The following is a 17052-nucleotide window of genomic DNA, read 5'->3' on the forward strand; positions in this document are numbered from 1 at the left end:
CATGAATATTGTGGTTGGTAAGAACAGAACAACTTAATTTATCTAAACATTTAGAATCTAAAACATTAAAATATATTTAAAAAAACGTAATTTTTAGCAAAACAGCAGAACCGAACTGAGATAAAACCATAAAAACAGACGTATTAAATAAGAAAATGGACCACAAATTGTAAATGTGTGTAATGTGAAAGGACTTTTGGAAAGTTTTGAAAACACACTTTCTGCTGCTACCACCGGAGTTCCTTCCAAACACTAACCTGTTGGTTGTGGTCCTGTGGCGCCCCCAGGTGGAGACCATCGGCGACGCCTACATGGTGGTGTCGGGGCTGCCGGTGAGGAACGGGAAGCTGCACGGCAGAGAGATCACCCGTATGGCCCTCGCCCTGCTGGACGCCGTCCGAACCTTCAAGATCCGCCACCGACCAGAACAACAGCTGAAACTGAGGATAGGAATACACAGCGGTGAGGGGGCGTCTATACTTAGTCTCTACAACCTCCAAATGTTCATATTCAGGAAACGCACAAGGTCAAAATGTTCTCTCCTTTCATTGATTAAAAAAATAATTCTAAAAAAATCTTAATGACAGTTGTAAGAAAATGTTATTTGACTGTGATAATTAAGAAGGGCCCTGCTTGATTATCAATTACTTTCTAAACAACAACAGGCTTCAAAATAAGACGACATGATACATTGTTGATTACAAAAAAAAAAAAAGAAACCATGGAAGTAACGGAAAAACGTAACCTAACTCCTTTCAGTATGAGGCTAAAACTTGGAACTGCTTACCAGATAGTTACCAGGTCAGTTTTTAAAAATGTTTTATTTGTATAATTATTCATTATCTAGCACAGCAGTCTGTGTTGTTGTCTTGATTCGGGGGGGCTGTCATGCTTCAATTGTATGCATAACACCCTGTTTATAGTTTGTTTTATTTAATTTCATTTTTTGCATGCACTTACTCCTGCTGCGTGTTATGTTGTGTGCTGCAGGTCCGGTGTGTGCAGGAGTGGTGGGTCTGAAGATGCCACGTTACTGTCTGTTCGGTGACACCGTCAACACGTCGTCACGTATGGAGTCCAGCGGAGAAGGTCAGAACTACAGACACTCAGAGGGATAATGTCACAACAACACAGTGAACACACATATATTCAGGGTAGATCATGTTATCGATCAGGTCGAGGTTCGGTAGCATTTAATCGAATCTGAATCCTTTATCACATCGAAGGTTTAACTTTCAACATTTGCAAGTAACTACATTTCTAAATCAATGAAACTCAAAGATTCAGTTTAGATCTATATTTTCCTTTTGTTGGCTAAACAGTCAGAAACAGTCTAGAGCAGCGGCCTGTCTGCATCCGACACACTGTAAAACATTCAGATTAATATATTGATATGATAACCAGGATAATTTAAGTGGGAGATTCTCAGCTGATCACTTCTGTTGAACTACAAAAACACAGTCCACTGGCAGTCACAGAATGGAGTTACAGACTGATGTGTCTTTGACTCACAGAGAGCACATTAACCAGACAGTAGTTGTTATCAAGTTTCACTTGAGCCATTATGAAATGACTGATAATCAGCTGCCAGAGACTTTATCACTTTAATTGATGACAGTGAGCAAAATAGCAACCAGTTCCAAAATAGGTAATTGGTTTACTAATAGATGTGTTTATTAGTTAGATTACCTCAAAGTTTCATAAAACACAGCAGTTTTTAATCCTGCTTTTGTGGCCAGAATGTCAGGAAGACGTCTGTCTGTTAAGTTTTTAAATATTCCACATAGAAGTGAGCTGTAAACCTGCATGTGTCTGTGTGTTTGTGCAGCGCTGAAGATCCACGTGTCGGCGGCGACTCGCGACGTCCTGCTGGAGTTCAACTGCTTCCAGCTGGAGCTGAGAGGAGAGATCGACATCAAGGGCAAAGGGAAGATGACCACCTATTGGCTACTGGGAGAGAGCGACAGCCAATGACAAAACGCCGCAGACAGGGGGACGACAGAGGACTGAGAGAGAGGGGGATGAAGAAAGAAGAAGGAAACGAGGGAACAGATGAGTGGAAAGAGGAAGGAACAGAGAGGAGGAGGAAAGGAAGTTAAGTTGTAAGGGAAGAAAGTGGAGACGGGAAGAGAAAAGGAGTTCAGGGAAGTGAAGCTGATGAAGCAAATGAAGTCGAGACGGTATCCCACAGACGTCTCAGGTCCTCGTCATCCTGCAGCAGATCTGTCAGAGGACTCGTCTACTCCTGGTTGTTTTTTGATTCCTGAACAGAAGAGACCTGGAAGGTTTCAGACTTGACAACACGGAGGAAAGTACTGGTACATTCGCCACACACGAAGGAAAAAACTGCTCAACTAAAGGAAGGAGAAGGACAAGTAAACAAAAACACAGATGCAGAAAAGAAGATGATGACAGAGGAGGAGCAGAGGGAAAACCTGGTCTGAAAGCTGCAGAAACAGGAATCAAACTGTATAAATGAAGGGCTGGAACATAATGTAAATAAAAGAACAGAGAGCTGCAAAGACAAAAATATTAACAGACTCTTTATATTCTGTGTTCCAGATCTTGTCTTGAACAGCCCAGAATCAGGCGTTATTTAGCCCCGTGGGGGACTGTCTCATCCACTGCGTGGGAGTCCCGGATGATCCCACAGAAACGAGGTGGGGAAGTTAACCAGATGTACATTTACCAAAACAACCAGTTAGTCTTCATCCTTTAAGTCTTGTAAAACTGAAAAATACTGTTTCAAAACCCTTCCGATAAAGTATTAATCTCACCATTGGGTCGCTTGTCCAGGTACGTTTTGTAGTGCCACACTGGAAAACAAAAAAACACAAAGATGAGGTGTTTATCATAAGTATTTCAAACAGTATTTTTCAGAGAAAAGACTTAAAGGATGAAGACTAACTGGTTTATGTGGCAAATGCGCACAGCTGCTTCCCCTAGCTCTTCAGATTAACTGCGGCAGGGCTCATTTAAATTTGTCGTGTTAGTAAACACCACGCTAAATTGAAACATGATGGCTAACTTTGCAAAGTTAGTGCGTCCGAAAAACCGGCGTAAACAAATGTTTCGCTTTGTTTTTAAATAAAAAGTTGCAATTTACATGAAATTTTGATTTTGAAATTCAATTAGGAAGACTTCACAGAAGCCCGTTCTGTTTAAACTCTCAGTACAATGAAACGATTGTTTCATGTTTAAGTTCAGCCAGGCAGCACTGCAGCAGTCTGAGGAGTTAAAACACGTCTGCAGGGAGGACTGTTGGGGATCAAAACTGTGACACCCCAGGTATAATTCTCTGCTCAGACGCCTTCCTGATCTCTTAACAGTGGACTCTCACACCCCGAGCAGCAAATGGGACGAACGTAGCGGAGCTGTTAGTGGGGCAGAATATTTTCTTGTAGATTTCATAGATTCATGAACTGAAAAAGCCTCAAAATGTTAATGTCTTAACTTATGAAAACCGCTGATATTTTTATATAGTGCCATTACATGTGTATTACATGTGGAGAGTAACAGTTTTAGAATATACATCTAATTTTGGGAAAATGATCATTAACTAAAGCTCATCATTGTGTATCTCTGAAGAGATTCCGGTCATCACAGGTCAACTCAGTGTGTTCATCAGTAACCTGCTCATTTAAAGAGTCACAGATTCTGTTCGTTTTGTGCTGTCAATCATTTTGTGAGATCAGTTTGAACTATCTTGTTTTCACTCGATGTTGCACTTCCCCCCTGGTGCCATTTTGCTTCCCTGCATTCGACTAAAGGTTAGCTTCAGTTCAAGTGGGGATTCAGAAAAGTGAAAATGAGCCATTTGTTTTTACTGGGGATCAAACCAGCGGTGTGTGTTTGTTTGTTTGGACTGACCTGTAGTGGCCTGAATAAAGTGGTGTGCAGAGCGGTTTGTTCTGGGTTGCAGATTTATAACGTGGCTGAAATGTAAGAATCAGATGTGGTTTGTTTCTGTTCAAAGAAGCAGAAGATGTTAGTTTATACAGTGTCCACAGAGAATACTCCAATATTATGGTATTGATGTAGCATCATCGCTATTTCAGATTGATACTCATCGCTAGAACAATAGTCTATTGTTATTGCTGGCAGGTGTCCAAAACACATCTCACTGTGGATTACGCCTACACCACAATGCTACAATCAAATAATAATAAAACACTATATGATGCAAACCACAAGAAAAAGTGGTGCTGTTTTAGAGCCAGAGGAGATTCTTCAGTTGGTGTGGGGCCTTCTTATCAGCAAACATGAATATTTGAGTACACTAGTTTCCCAAATCCGAAATCATACTGATACCTGCAAACCTAAAAGAGAAATAGTGAATGGTCAATATCAAGATTAAAGTATGACATCAGTCTGAAATGAAAAAAAGTTTTGGAAGAACTGAGCAAAGTTCTAAATGAATAGGCCAATGCAATTATAAACTGATATCTATAAAAGTAATAGGAGTGTAAGTTAATATCCATAAAAATTACAGGTTGAAAAGTACACAGGACTGCACAAATGATACTGCAGCACATCAGAGAATTTGACTATTTTGATCACAGATTAATTTACAGTGTACAAATATCAATTTGCTGCTTTTCTCTGTTTCATGTCATTGTAAATGAAAACTTTTTTTTTTTGACTGTTGGTCAGACAGAACATAAAATATGAAAACTTCACTTCAGGTTCTGGACAATTTCAATAAATATTTGTCATTATGTGTAGAATCTGAAAATTCTTACTGGGTGCCATCTGGTGGTACCATCAAGCATCTTTCACTGTTACAGCAACGGACGTCGCTTATATAGTGAGTTTATATACAGATCCTGTGTAATTATGAAACTGTAATTTTTATTCTATCAGTGTAGTTTCATTACAAGTAGAAATATACATACAAAACCTTAAACTAAAATGTTTTTTTTTTAAACTAAACACTTTCAGAAAGTTATCTTATTTAAATAGATTAGAATGGAAACATCTCATGAGAAGATTATACATAAATCTGAAAATGTGCAATTCCGAGCCATTTTATGTCAGAGGTACAACACAAAGTTTTACAACACACTGTTTGCAAAAAGACAGGAAACAACAAAGGATGTTCTCTGTCAATTGTGTTTAATTAATAAAAGAATCTTATAAAACAAAGTATATGATTGATGAAAAATAGATATCTAGAATACAAAAGAATGACCTAAGGATTACAGCACTAAAGGTAGATATGGACAAGCTGAGGTTGTTTGCAGATCTGTTATATTATAATAATAGAAACACTGCATGAATATTCAAAAGTAGCAATAAAGTAAGAATAAGAATTGATAAAAATGTATTAATTCTGATGACATTTAGCTTTACTGGTTGTTGACAACTGTTGCTACGAAACAAAAAGATTATCATATAGTGTATAGTTTAGATGCTATACGCAACCCTATCAGAATTAAGGTTTCAAGCAAGTTGCAGTATAATGTCTACGTGCTGAAATAGGAACGTACATATTGCATACATTTTCTTAATCAATAAATATTGATTTAGATGAAAGAATTATCAACAAATAGGTAAAGGTTAAGGTAAAGTCCACTGTGCATAAATACAATGACAAGAGGTAAAGCTTAATTTTTTGTTTGCAATATAAAATATGTAACAGGTTACTCTTGTCTGCAACTGTATTTTTTTGTGTCTTATGAGTCCATGTGGGGTGGGCACTTGTATGTGCATGATACAAAAAATAACAACTAACATAACTACTTATTTTGAATCCAGACTTCCAGAATGGGTCTTCACCCCTATTTCTACCCACATTGAAAACACAAAAATAAACAAAATATCTACTCAAATATGAGCTCATATTTTTTTAGATGGCTGTTAAATTTGGATGAAAAGACATTGTGAAATTACAGCAATACCTGCTGCTGTTTTGGACCAAACTGTGGATTTCTCTCACAACACACATGTTACTGATAACATTAATGATGCCTTTGACAATCGCCTACAGACCCAGTGCTATCAATGCTACTGCTGGAACAAGCACTCATAGCACCTATAGCACAAATACTACCACCCATAGTAGTACAAGTACTCCCAGTTTGACTGTTACAATGACATACTACACCCTGGCAACCATGCAGTTCTCACTCACGTACACTTAGCAAACACCCAGATTCTCCATAGCAGCCACTAGCAGCTGCCTGGAAATCCACAGCAAACACTTCAACTAGCAACCACCCTGAACACCATAGCAATGCCCTAGCCATGTTTCCCCCTCAGTAACACCTCAGCAAAAACTTAGCAACCAGCTAGCTTAGCAATTACTTTGAACAACTTAGAAACAAAAAACCTAGCAACCACCTTTAAAGCCATAGCAACTTATTCTAAACGTTTCTAGTTCTTATTTCTCAACTTTCCACTTTGTCTTTTTGGACTGTATAGTATTGTATGTATGATTGGTTATTGGTTTAAATTGTCTTTATATCAAATAGTTTTGAGCTGTTTCCTCTAAATTTAAAGCAGTTTAATATAGTTAAATATGAATGCAAAATATTTTATGTAATATTAATATTGTTAAGTGAGACAACACCACACCTAGTTCATTCACATTAACATTGATCAAAGTAAACAATCAAAGTGAAGACTAATCAATCATTGAGTAATTGCGTGCATCCCTTAATCAGTCTTTTCTTTGGCAAATTATTTCACCTGACACAGCCTCACTGATGAGCCCTTACCCCACACCCTGAAAACTGGGTAGAGAGGCTCAGTGAATTTGGTGGAGAAGGTGTGCAGGTGTGTCAGCGACCTTCTAGGAGAAACTCTGTAGAAGGACAGGATGCCAGCCTCCCAGTCCAGATAGACAGCCAGTCCACGAGAACCACCTAACGGGACACGAAGGACGATGCTCTCGAAGTTATGATAAGCGCGGTAGCCTTTAACAGAACAATGCAGACTCCAAGATATTCCATTGTATCCCATCACACAGTCATTGTCAGGCCCCTTGCGACCGATGCCCTTGTAGGTCACTCCGATCCCGGCCCATTTTCCTTCCCACTCCACCTCCCAGTAACAGCGGCTCATCAGGCCCTGCTGGGACAGGACTTGGGCCCAGTAGTCAAACCTGTCAGGGTGATCAGGATATGGCTGCTTTTCTCTGACCTGGCTAACCATTTGTTGGTCGTCAGAGAGGACGAGGAGTTTATGAGCAGTGTTAGGATCCATTGTAAGCGCACATGCATCTGGTGGCAGGAAGAAGTCAAGGAGTTAGATCTCTCTCTCTATAGATATAGATATATATGATAGATAGATATATATCTATAGAGAAATCTATAGATAGATAGATAGATAGATAGATAGATAGATAGATAGATAAATAGATAGATATATACATGTATACACACTCAACCTATACTAAACTGCAGGTAACCATACCTACAATACTGATGTTTCATGCAGTTACTCACTGGTAAAACTAACCTGATCACCTAATTAAAACTCAAACAAAACTTTAAATCATAAAGGAGGATTTACAAACCTGCATGAGCCTCCTTTTCTGATGAAAAGTGGACATGGTATAATCACAATAATACACGATGGGGTGTCTGATATATAAAAATATTGAATTTGAAAGAAGAAACCGTGCTGAAAAATGTCCCCCATACCTAAATAAGAATGTTCATTTTCAGTTTCAAAACATTAACACAAAGGTCTGTACTCAATTTCTAACTGACTTTTGCTCGAAAATTCACAACTTACATTGTCTCAGTCCTGGTTTAAACCAGTGTTCTGCATTGTGGTCAACTCTGTGGAGCAGAAAAAAACACATGTTGTCAGGGCTGGATTATGTCTCAAGAAACATCACAGCAGTAACAAAAAACCCCTTCAAAACAGTAAGACTGTTTTTTTACCTGAGTTTAGTTAATTCACATCGTCCTTCCTCCAGAGCTTTAGAGATGAGCTTCACCCCCGACTTTCCTAGGTGATTGTAACTCAGGTCCAGCTCGCTCAGGTGGGATGGGTTGGACTTCACTGCTGAGGCCAAGAAACCACAACCTTTCTCTGTGATGTTGCAGAACGACAACCTGTGACAGAGTGACAGAATTCACCCTTAACTGGTGGTTGATACACTTCATAACATGCATAAACAGTTTTCTTTAAGTGATACCTGAGGGTCTCCAGTTTACAGCACACATTTCCCAGTCCGGTGGAGAGCAGCTGCACTCCTGAGTCTTCAATGTCGTTATCACTCAGGTCCAGCTCTCGAAGATGTAATGAGGGACAGCACAGGACTGAAGCCAGCTTTTCACAGCATCGCTGGGTGAGACTGCATCGGTTCAGCCTGAAAGGACAAACAACATGGACAAATTAACACCTTGTAATATAAAGAAATCACATATAACAAAACCCAAACATCAAAAGTCAAAACAAGTGCAATTGTCATAAAGTATAACAGTTAATTGGGTTTCATACCAAAATCTTAAGCAAATACAGACATCGAGGGAAAATTAAAGTAAAATATAGAACCAGAATCTGAAGAAGGCATGCTTGCTAGAATGTCATCAAATGGAATAAAGTCAATCCTGTCAAGTGCTCTTAAATACTTTTTAGTCTCTCTTGCTGTTTATTGTTAAGTCCTAGCAGGCGTTCAGACCAAAATCAACTCTGCATTAAAATAAAACAAGGGGGTCATTTTTTCAGTCATATATTGTTAACTTCAGCATTGACTCACCGGAGTGTCTTCAGTCTGCAGTGTTGGGCATGGAGTCCAGTGCAGAGAAGCTCGATTCCTGAGTCTTGTAAGCTGTTGTCACTTAAGTTTAAATGATTAATCGCATTAGAGCTTGAGCTGAGAGTGGAGGACAGCTCCTGACAGCAGTCTGCAGTGAGATTACAATCATTTAACCTGATAAACAGAAAAACAAAGTCAATTTGTTATTAAAAATCTATGGCGGACATCCAGTGATAATTGTTAAAAATTAGTAATTAGAAAATTATTTAAGTTACTTACATTGCTGATCTGGATGCTTTGATGGCTGGTAAGAGCTTGAGAAGGCCGTCTTCTCTTCTGGAGTATTTCTTGAGGTGGATCTCCTCTGGCTTCTCCGGTGAGGTCAGCAACACAAAGACCAGAGCTGCCCACTGAGCTGCAGAGCACTCGTCCATCACCAAGTCTCGGTCAGAGTCCAAGTGGCTCTGGATCTCCTCCACCAGAGAGTGGTCGTTTAACTCATTCAGACAGTGGAAGAGATTGACATACTTCTCTGGATGAAGAATCTGATTTATTTTCTCCTTGATGTACTTGATGGTTTCCTCGTGACTTTGGGAGTCGCAGGTTTCTACCTGAATCTTCAGGCCTCTGAGCAGACCCCGACTGGACTCCAGAGAGAGTCCAAGGAGGAAACGCAGGAAGAGATCCAGGTGGCCGTTGTCACTTTGTAAGGCTCTGTCAACTGCAGCTTTGTGCAATTCGGATACAGGCTTGGTTTGGGCCATCTGTTCAGGTTCTTTGATCAACAGGTTTAGACCACTGACCTTGTACAACACATGGACGTACAAAGCTGCGAGAAACTCTTGGACAGACAGGTGCACAAAGCAGAAGACTTTATGCTGCATCCAGGACTCTTCCCTAAAGACTTGAGTGCAAACTCCTGAGTAGACAGACGCTTCTTTGACATCTATACCACAGTCTCTAAGATCGTCCTCGTAGAAGATCAGGTTGCCTTTCTCCAGCTGCTGGAAGGCCAACTTTCCAAGTGACATCATCACGTTATTCCCCCAGTAGTCCAGTTGTTGTTCTTCGCAGTACTTGTCATGCATCTGCGCGGTCTGATGTGCCAGGAAGTGGATGTACATCTGAGTCAAAGTCCTTGGCATTTTTCCTCCTCCTGCTTTGGCACACATTTTTCCCAGGACAATAGAGGAAATCCAGCAAAACACCGGCACATGGCACATGATGTAGAGACTTCTTGTTGACTTTATGTTTGCGATTACTCTTCGGGCTAAGTTTTCATCATCAATCTTCTTGTGGAAGTACTGCTCCTTCTGTAGGTTGTTGAAGCCTCGTATCTCAGTCATGCGGTCAACATACTGTTGAGGGATGCAGCTGGCTGCAGCAGGTCGGGTAGTTATCCACAGATTAGCTTTTGGTAGCAGTTTACCTACAATGAGGTTTGTCAGCAGCACATCCACTGAGGCTGACTGTGTAGGATCATAACAGTTCTCATTTCCCTTAAAATCCAGAGGGAGTCTGCACTCATCAAGACCATCCAGTATAAACAGAACTTTGCACATCTTCAGGTCTTTGATTCCAGATTCTTTCAGGCCTGGAGAGAAGTCATACAGGAGCTCCATCAAATTTCTTTTTTTATTTTTAAGCAAATTCAGCTCCCTAAAAGGAAGTGAAAACAGGAGCTGGATATCTTGATTGGCCTTTTCCTCTGACCAGTCCAGCATGAACTTCTGTGCCAACACAGTTTTGCCGATGCCTGCTATCCCCTTGGTGAGCACCGTTCTGATTGGTTTGCCTTGTTGGTTGGGTAAGGGCTTGAAGATGTCCTCACACTTGATCAGAGTTTCCCTAGACTCCCGTTTGTTGAATGCTGTCTCAATTTGTCTTACTTCATGTTCATTGTTGACCTCTCCACTGCCCCCCACTATCAGATAGAGCTTGGTATAAATCTTTTTAAGAGGCACAGGCCACTGCTGTGTAGTTATCTCTTCAAATAAGTTCTTATTTTTCCTCTTCATGGAAGATTTTAGTTTCTTTTGGTACATGACAAGTTCTCCATAATGACCTAACAGCACAGAAATGTGTAACATCAATAACAAGAACAATTTTATATGTGCTTAACCCTCGTTACACATCCCATCAGTTCTGATGAGGTTGTAATGCTCATTACACTACATTCTTTACCACTAATAAAAAAAGTAAAAAAAAATTGCCTTGATTGGTGCAGCCAAAGGAAAGACCATTTTTATCTTCTGTACAGTGGCCATTTTAGGACATCTCCGACTCAGCTAGTCAGGCTCAGCTCTACATTGCCAGACTTGACTCAACTTTCACTCTAGGATATATGTTTTTACGCTTGGCTCAGCATTCTTCAGCTTCAGCTGCGTTATGACAATTTCTGTTTCAAGTTGGCTCACTTGTGCTTTTAGCTTAGTGCTTATGTTGGCATGATATTAATATAACACCAGATTTCACGGCAATTAATCTAATAGGTGTGGAAATATTTCAAATTAGACCAAAGTTAATAGACGAAATTGTGAAATTGGAAAGAAACTTAATGTAAAACTTTTATTGAACATTAGCGGGCAGCTACAGTCAGCTCTCCTAACACAAACAAACACAAACTAGTAAGGTAACATGCAGTCTCTTACTTTGCTCAAGTATGTGAGCATGTTCATCCTCATTCATGGTCCTCAAGATATGGAGGGCAATCTTCAGGGCTGCTTCACTTGTTTCATCATCAAACTCAACCGGCTGACCATCAATAACGTCCTCCTGCTCGTCTTCCTCAAACAATCCTTTGTGTTTTGCAGAAAGGACCTTCTGATGGGTTCTCAGAGCTTGCTTTACAAAAGCCATAGCTTTAGATTCAAACACCTGACAAAGAGCATGAAATGTTTTATTACACTGTTAGCTATTTTCATATATCAGTATCCTATTGCCTCAGGTGTAGATCTACATCATAAATCCCAGTTTTATTTTGGAGTTACAATGTTACTGCAATGATACTATGATGTGCAATACCACTCTGCATATTTTTGGGTCAAGTTCACTAAAGAATTGGTGAGATGTGTTGGTATAGTTTTTTTCAGAGTTTTAGAGGGCTCTTTACTGAGTCAACATCTGTTAAAACAATGACATGTATACATTTATCACTGTGCTATAGTCAAAAAAAGAAAAAGGGAAATGGATTCCTCATCAACCTGCATCCAGCAACAAATCTGCTCATAATTTCCTACTGTTAGCTATTTTGTGAACTTGTAACTACTTTGTGAACTAGAAAAAGCCACCTCTGTGACTTGCAGAAACTGTAAAAATTAACAAAAATTATTAGTTGATTATTAAATATAACTGCCTACCATCAGGGTGTCCTGGTTCTGCTGAATGCTTGATGTAGTCTCGTCACTGAAAATAGTTAGAGATAGCAGCCAAAAGACATTTTCTATCAAAGCATGCATTAGTTTATGCTGTTCCTTTTGAGGTAAACATTCCACCTATTGCACAAATTGATAATGAAATTAATAAGGGTGAAAATTATTTTTATTTGAAATTAGTAAATAGTATTACAATTTGCGACACTGTTAGTCTGTTATTGTTAAAAGGCAGAGTTTGTAGAGTATTGGTGTGTTTGTAAGTATGTTTGACACTTGCCAACCTACAGCTTGGGAAACAAAGCAACACATTCTTTTATTGATTTTCACTATGACTGCTGAACAAATCACCTACATCATGTAAATCTCATGGATATTATCTATTTTATCTATAGAGTCATTAGCTAATACAGTATATTTTTCTATGGATTTAAAAACAAAGTACTCATGGTACCATTCATCATATCTCCCTATATGCTGATGACTATCTACTATTTTAGTAAGGTGGAGTTTCCATCTCAAATGTACCCTATAACAAAATCGGCTCACTCTCAAACTTAAAAATTATTTGGAGGGGATGTTCCCATCTTTCACTTGATGTAGCTGAAAGAGTATGCATCATCATTCATCATTCTAGTAAACTCTTAATTTAGACTGATGTATCTAAAGTAACAGGCAGATCACATACACAAATAAATCCTAATAATACAAATTATTCATGAAGGCTACCAATCAGAATGTCAAGTTCTGCATACATTTGAGTAATTAGCATCACCATGCCTGGTACTGGTGCTAATAAAGTATGTCAGAAGTTGTTTGTAATTAAATTACTGAAGTAAATAGGTCATCATTTCATGCAGTCAGGATGTAAAGCTAATGTTGGTTCCCATTTGTCTGCGCTTAAAACCAAGTGATCTTTTATATCCCCTATGACCCAAGGTGGTGCTGCTTGTTCACTTTAAGAGCAGCCTGGTCAATTGATTACTTGTCAGGGATTGTGGGTAACACAGAAGACTAATTTCCTGTATGCAGCAGTCTGGAATTGTTTTTAGTTCAACATTCCTTCACAGCTCACTGCGTAAGTTTTGAAACTCAACTGTGAATCAAAACAACTACATTTATCTGTAAAAATTCATGAATACTAAATAATAGCATTGTGGTCCTGTGACAGAGAACATTTCAAACCTACATATCAGAATCTTTAAATGCTGGTGTCAGTTCTGGGAAATCTTCCCCAGTATAATACATGATGTTGAGTATATGACAGTACTGATGATCTTACCTTGTTTGTGAAGGTTTGGGTCCAAAGCTGAAGGCTGGAGGATATTCTCTGGAGCGGTTACTCTTCGCAGACGTAAAACTGACTCTTGAGGACGCTGATCCCCCCTGATATTCACTCATCTTCTTGACATTAGTGAATCTGGGAAGAACAGTTATATCGAAGACTACAACAGATGTTTTGGCAGCACTGAACACAACCACGATTTGATACAGCTTCATCATAACAGAACTTCTGTATGTGCTGATGTGTTATGTATGTTGAACTGCTGTACAGATTATGTTATTATATTTTTTTGGTATTGCACTCAGTTGCATTATTTTATTTCTATTAGTGTCTAGAGTCACATGATGCTGCCAGCAGTTAGAGGTCACTTCCTGAGCAGAGAGTAAACATGGTTTGACATGTGGGCAGCTAACTCCTTTTATTTTTCTACCCTTTGAGAGCCTTGGAAAGCGTTGCCTGCAAGTAACTGTTGTCCGTTAAATTGTATCTTTATGTTGAAAGAAAACTTTGAATGAAAATGTTGTCAAGCAAGAAGCTACTTTTGCTGAGCTAGTATTATCTTAGCTAGCTAAGTGTGAACTGACACTCTTTTTTACAGACACTCACAGTAAATGAACCTATCACTTTGATGCAGTGATGTAGACCTGTGTTTAGAGTGTGGTCAAAACACTGTGACGCTTGGTGAGCGCAGAGGTGAGAGGTGAAACAATGATTCTGTAGCTTTGTCATGTCTCTGTGGTTCAAATGTGGACTAGAAGCGCTTCAAAAGCAGACCGTCTTCCAGCAGTCCATTCTGATGCATTTCCATCTCTACTATAAATTTTGAAATTACTATGGTTCGGCGTTAGGTGAAGGGATGGTTCAGTCGGCTTTGATGCGAGTACCTGCAAGGACGGTTAGTTGGTTGGATGGTTAGCTACCTCCTCGAATCTCTACAACGGAGACGGCAAGTGTAAAGTTGGCATGACCCATAGAGTCACAATGGCCACATTTATGGGAAATACGGCAATTAGAAATATTTCCTGAATCTTCCGTTAAGCAAGTCATTAGGTGGTTTTCCATCCACCTGTTTTTATGTGCATTTTCAATTTGTACATAGAAAAACCTGAGGGGAAATGGCAAAAAACAAAAAACAAAAAAAAAAAAAACAACAACAAAAAAAAAAACTTGAAATATCACAAAAACATTTTTACATTTGGCTGAGGTGTAAAAATTGGTGTATCGATAAAAGCGAAATGCAACAAAGTGCACTGAGAACAAACTTAGCGAATAAATCATGACATACATGAAGCACGCGACTTAAACATCCACTGAAGAGATGAAAAATAGTGGCAGACGAAAACATCCGATCTGTGTGGAGCAATGAGGAGACTGTAACCTCCCTCACATAAATACATGGAACAAACATAAATGCTATATTTCCTTCACGTTTTCTACATTGTTTTTCATTGTTGAGGTTTGACTAGCACTCATTTAATGATGTCATTTTCTTCTTCAATGGTTTAATGGCACCCCAGTGGAAAATTAGTGCCAATCTCGACGAACCAACTCCTTACTATTTGCATAATGGTAGGGGATGAAAACATGCATTTAATTTGCATTTTCTTGAAATTCAGTTAAATTTGCACTACATTTGGATGGAAACCTAGCTATTGAGTCTCGTCCCTTTCTATGACGGCCGGCTTTTCACCCTGCCTTCGAGTGTAGCCATGTGGAACAGCTATAAACACTTTTGCCTTTAGACATTGTCGGACGACATGTCACACTAACTAGTTTGTTTTGAGCATATGCTGGCCTTTAGTCTTTAAGTTCATGAAATTTAAAAAGTTAATTTACTGTAGGTTTAAAGATTCTTCAACTGATTATGATTATGACTATTATGATTTTAAACAACTTACCCTGTTTGTGCAAGTTTGGTCTCAATGCTAAAGGCTGGAGGATATTCTCTGGAGCGGTTACTCTTCTCAGACATAAAACCGACTGACGAAGACGTCGAGTCTCTCTCAGATCCACACTCACTCATCTTCAGGCCTTCAGTAAGTCTATGAGACAGAGATCAGTATCACTGCAGACTACATCAAGCTTCACTAAAGATCTCAAACAAAGCATAAGGTTTTTGTGCCTGTATTGCTTTCAACTATTGAGAGCTTCATTAAAAAACAGAATTACACAAAAAGCAACTTAAAAATATTTTTCAAATACTGTCATAGCTTAAAAACACAATTATAAAAATGAAACATGCTTATCAACCCTTCATATAAGACAAGACCAGGACCAACTAAAAGCAGTAGTAGTAACACATACAGTAGGCAGAGTTTGAGTCATTTAATATCAGGTTTATTATATATACGATATCTTTATCCAAATTCAGACTAACTGCTTTTGTTTATTTTCATGCAATCTTCTTTTATTGAAAAATGTTATTCCACCCTAAGTACATTAGGTTTTGCTCTGCCCCTGTGCTGCTTTTATATGGCCACTAGATGGCACTGCATACCTCAATGATGCTGTCAGATAGCGCTTCTATTTGCAGGCAAGTACTCTGCAGAGAAAAAACACACTATTTTCCTGTTGTTTAGGTTTCAAACCAGCTGGGCCAGTTCCCGGAATACAATAACCTGAAAATGCATCATAAAAAACAATATTAAAAAAAACAAAACACTTCATTTGTCAATCTAAAGCATTTTCAAACAAGTCTGAAGGAAAAATCAATTAACAGCGTTAGAAAAGCAAGTGTGAAAATTACGCAAATACTGTAATTATCAACGAAACATTATGTTCAATTCAATTTTATTTATATAGCGCCAATTCATAACAGAAGTTATCTCACTGCACTTTTCCTACAGAGCAGGTCTAGACCGAACTCTTTATAATATTTACAGAGATCCAACAAATCCCACCATGAGCAAGCACTTGTTCTGCTGCACCGCAGGGCTGAAGGTTAACAGAGAGTCTCCTCTGTAATATTTGATTAAACATTTACTGTAAAAACACACAGTTTGGTTAATGTGAAGCAGGACTTACCTGCCATCGTCGGATCCAGCTTATCGCGAGCAGACAGACGCAGACGACAGTTGAGTTTCGTTGTAAACAACTTGAACGCTTTCGCTTTCGTGTGGGCGTGGTTTCACACTTTCAACAACAAATGATGCAGGAAGGACAGCTGCAAAAAAATCAGACTGTGAAGGCAAAAAAAATTATTGATAGGCTTATAATATTACTGCCCCATCATTAGGGCAGAGATCTGACTATAATTACATTTACAATAATAATTAAGTTGATTTGTATAGCACTTATAACCAGCGTTACAAAGTGCTTTACACATAAAATAATAAAATACACTGTAATGTGTGAATAAACAGGCAGGCATAGGGAACAAAACTTCAACACAATGGATGATTCAAAGCATAAATAAAACACCAAGGATACGATGTAAAGACAATGGCCGAGTTCAAACTAGAGTTTTGAAACATCTTTCAATAACTGATATTTACATGTAATAAATCATTTTCAAGTTAGGTCTCAACTGAAAACCTGACGCACTGAGACTTTTCACAAAAGGCAACAAATAAACTGAACTGATTCAGTGTTTCCGATAATAAAATACAGAGCAGAACTACTGTTTAAAAAGTGAAAGTAGAGTCATACAAGTTATTTTCAATTATTTCTAGAGAAAATTCAGA

General features: G+C 38.7%; 2 protein-coding genes and 1 long non-coding RNA gene across 11 annotated transcripts in view; 1 reads left to right on the forward strand and 2 right to left on the reverse strand.

Moving 5' to 3' along the window:
• Positions 1–1937, reverse strand: part of LOC122881164 — a 17101-nt gene extending 15164 nt beyond the window's left edge. For all 3 annotated transcript variants that reach the window (XR_006379111.1, XR_006379110.1, XR_006379112.1), the window contains exons 1-3: positions 1803–1937; positions 961–1105; positions 258–440 (exon numbers count right to left, since the gene is read on the reverse strand). This is a non-coding gene — a long non-coding RNA (uncharacterized LOC122881164). The remainder of the gene's footprint in view (positions 1–257; positions 441–960; positions 1106–1802) is intronic.
• Positions 1–3902, forward strand: part of LOC122881162 (atrial natriuretic peptide receptor 1-like) — a 105728-nt gene extending 101826 nt beyond the window's left edge. The window contains 3 exon segments of the mRNA XM_044206980.1: positions 288–462; positions 991–1089; positions 1829–3902. Coding sequence (XP_044062915.1) covers positions 288–462; positions 991–1089; positions 1829–1974 — 420 coding nt within the window. The 3' untranslated portion in view covers positions 1975–3902.
• Positions 3903–5098: 1196 nt separating this feature from the next.
• On the reverse strand, positions 5099–16682 carry LOC122881155 (NACHT, LRR and PYD domains-containing protein 3-like). 7 transcript variants are annotated; one of them, XM_044206965.1, is made up of 13 exons: positions 16394–16682; positions 15867–15987; positions 15268–15411; positions 14254–14301; positions 13367–13504; positions 12073–12118; positions 11365–11590; positions 8993–10778; positions 8714–8887; positions 8150–8323; positions 7893–8066; positions 7741–7787; positions 5099–7223 (listed from the first exon to the last, which is right to left on the reverse strand). In XM_044206965.1, the coding sequence occupies exons 5-13, from the start codon at positions 13483–13485 to the stop codon at positions 6682–6684; spliced, it is 3288 nt and encodes a 1095-aa protein (XP_044062900.1). In that variant the 5' UTR covers positions 13486–13504; positions 14254–14301; positions 15268–15411; positions 15867–15987; positions 16394–16682; the 3' UTR covers positions 5099–6681. The 7 variants fall into 7 exon arrangements, with proteins under 7 accessions (XP_044062900.1, XP_044062901.1, XP_044062898.1 ...); XM_044206966.1 differs by lacking the exon at positions 14254–14301 and having other exon boundaries at positions 13367–13529; XM_044206963.1 differs by lacking the exon at positions 14254–14301 and having other exon boundaries at positions 16394–16678.
• Between the last annotated feature and the right edge of the window lie 370 nt (positions 16683–17052).

The sequence above is a fragment of the Siniperca chuatsi genome, linkage group LG9 (assembly GCF_020085105.1).
Source record: "Siniperca chuatsi isolate FFG_IHB_CAS linkage group LG9, ASM2008510v1, whole genome shotgun sequence".
NCBI classification, from domain to species: Eukaryota; Metazoa; Chordata; class Actinopteri; order Centrarchiformes; family Sinipercidae; genus Siniperca; species Siniperca chuatsi.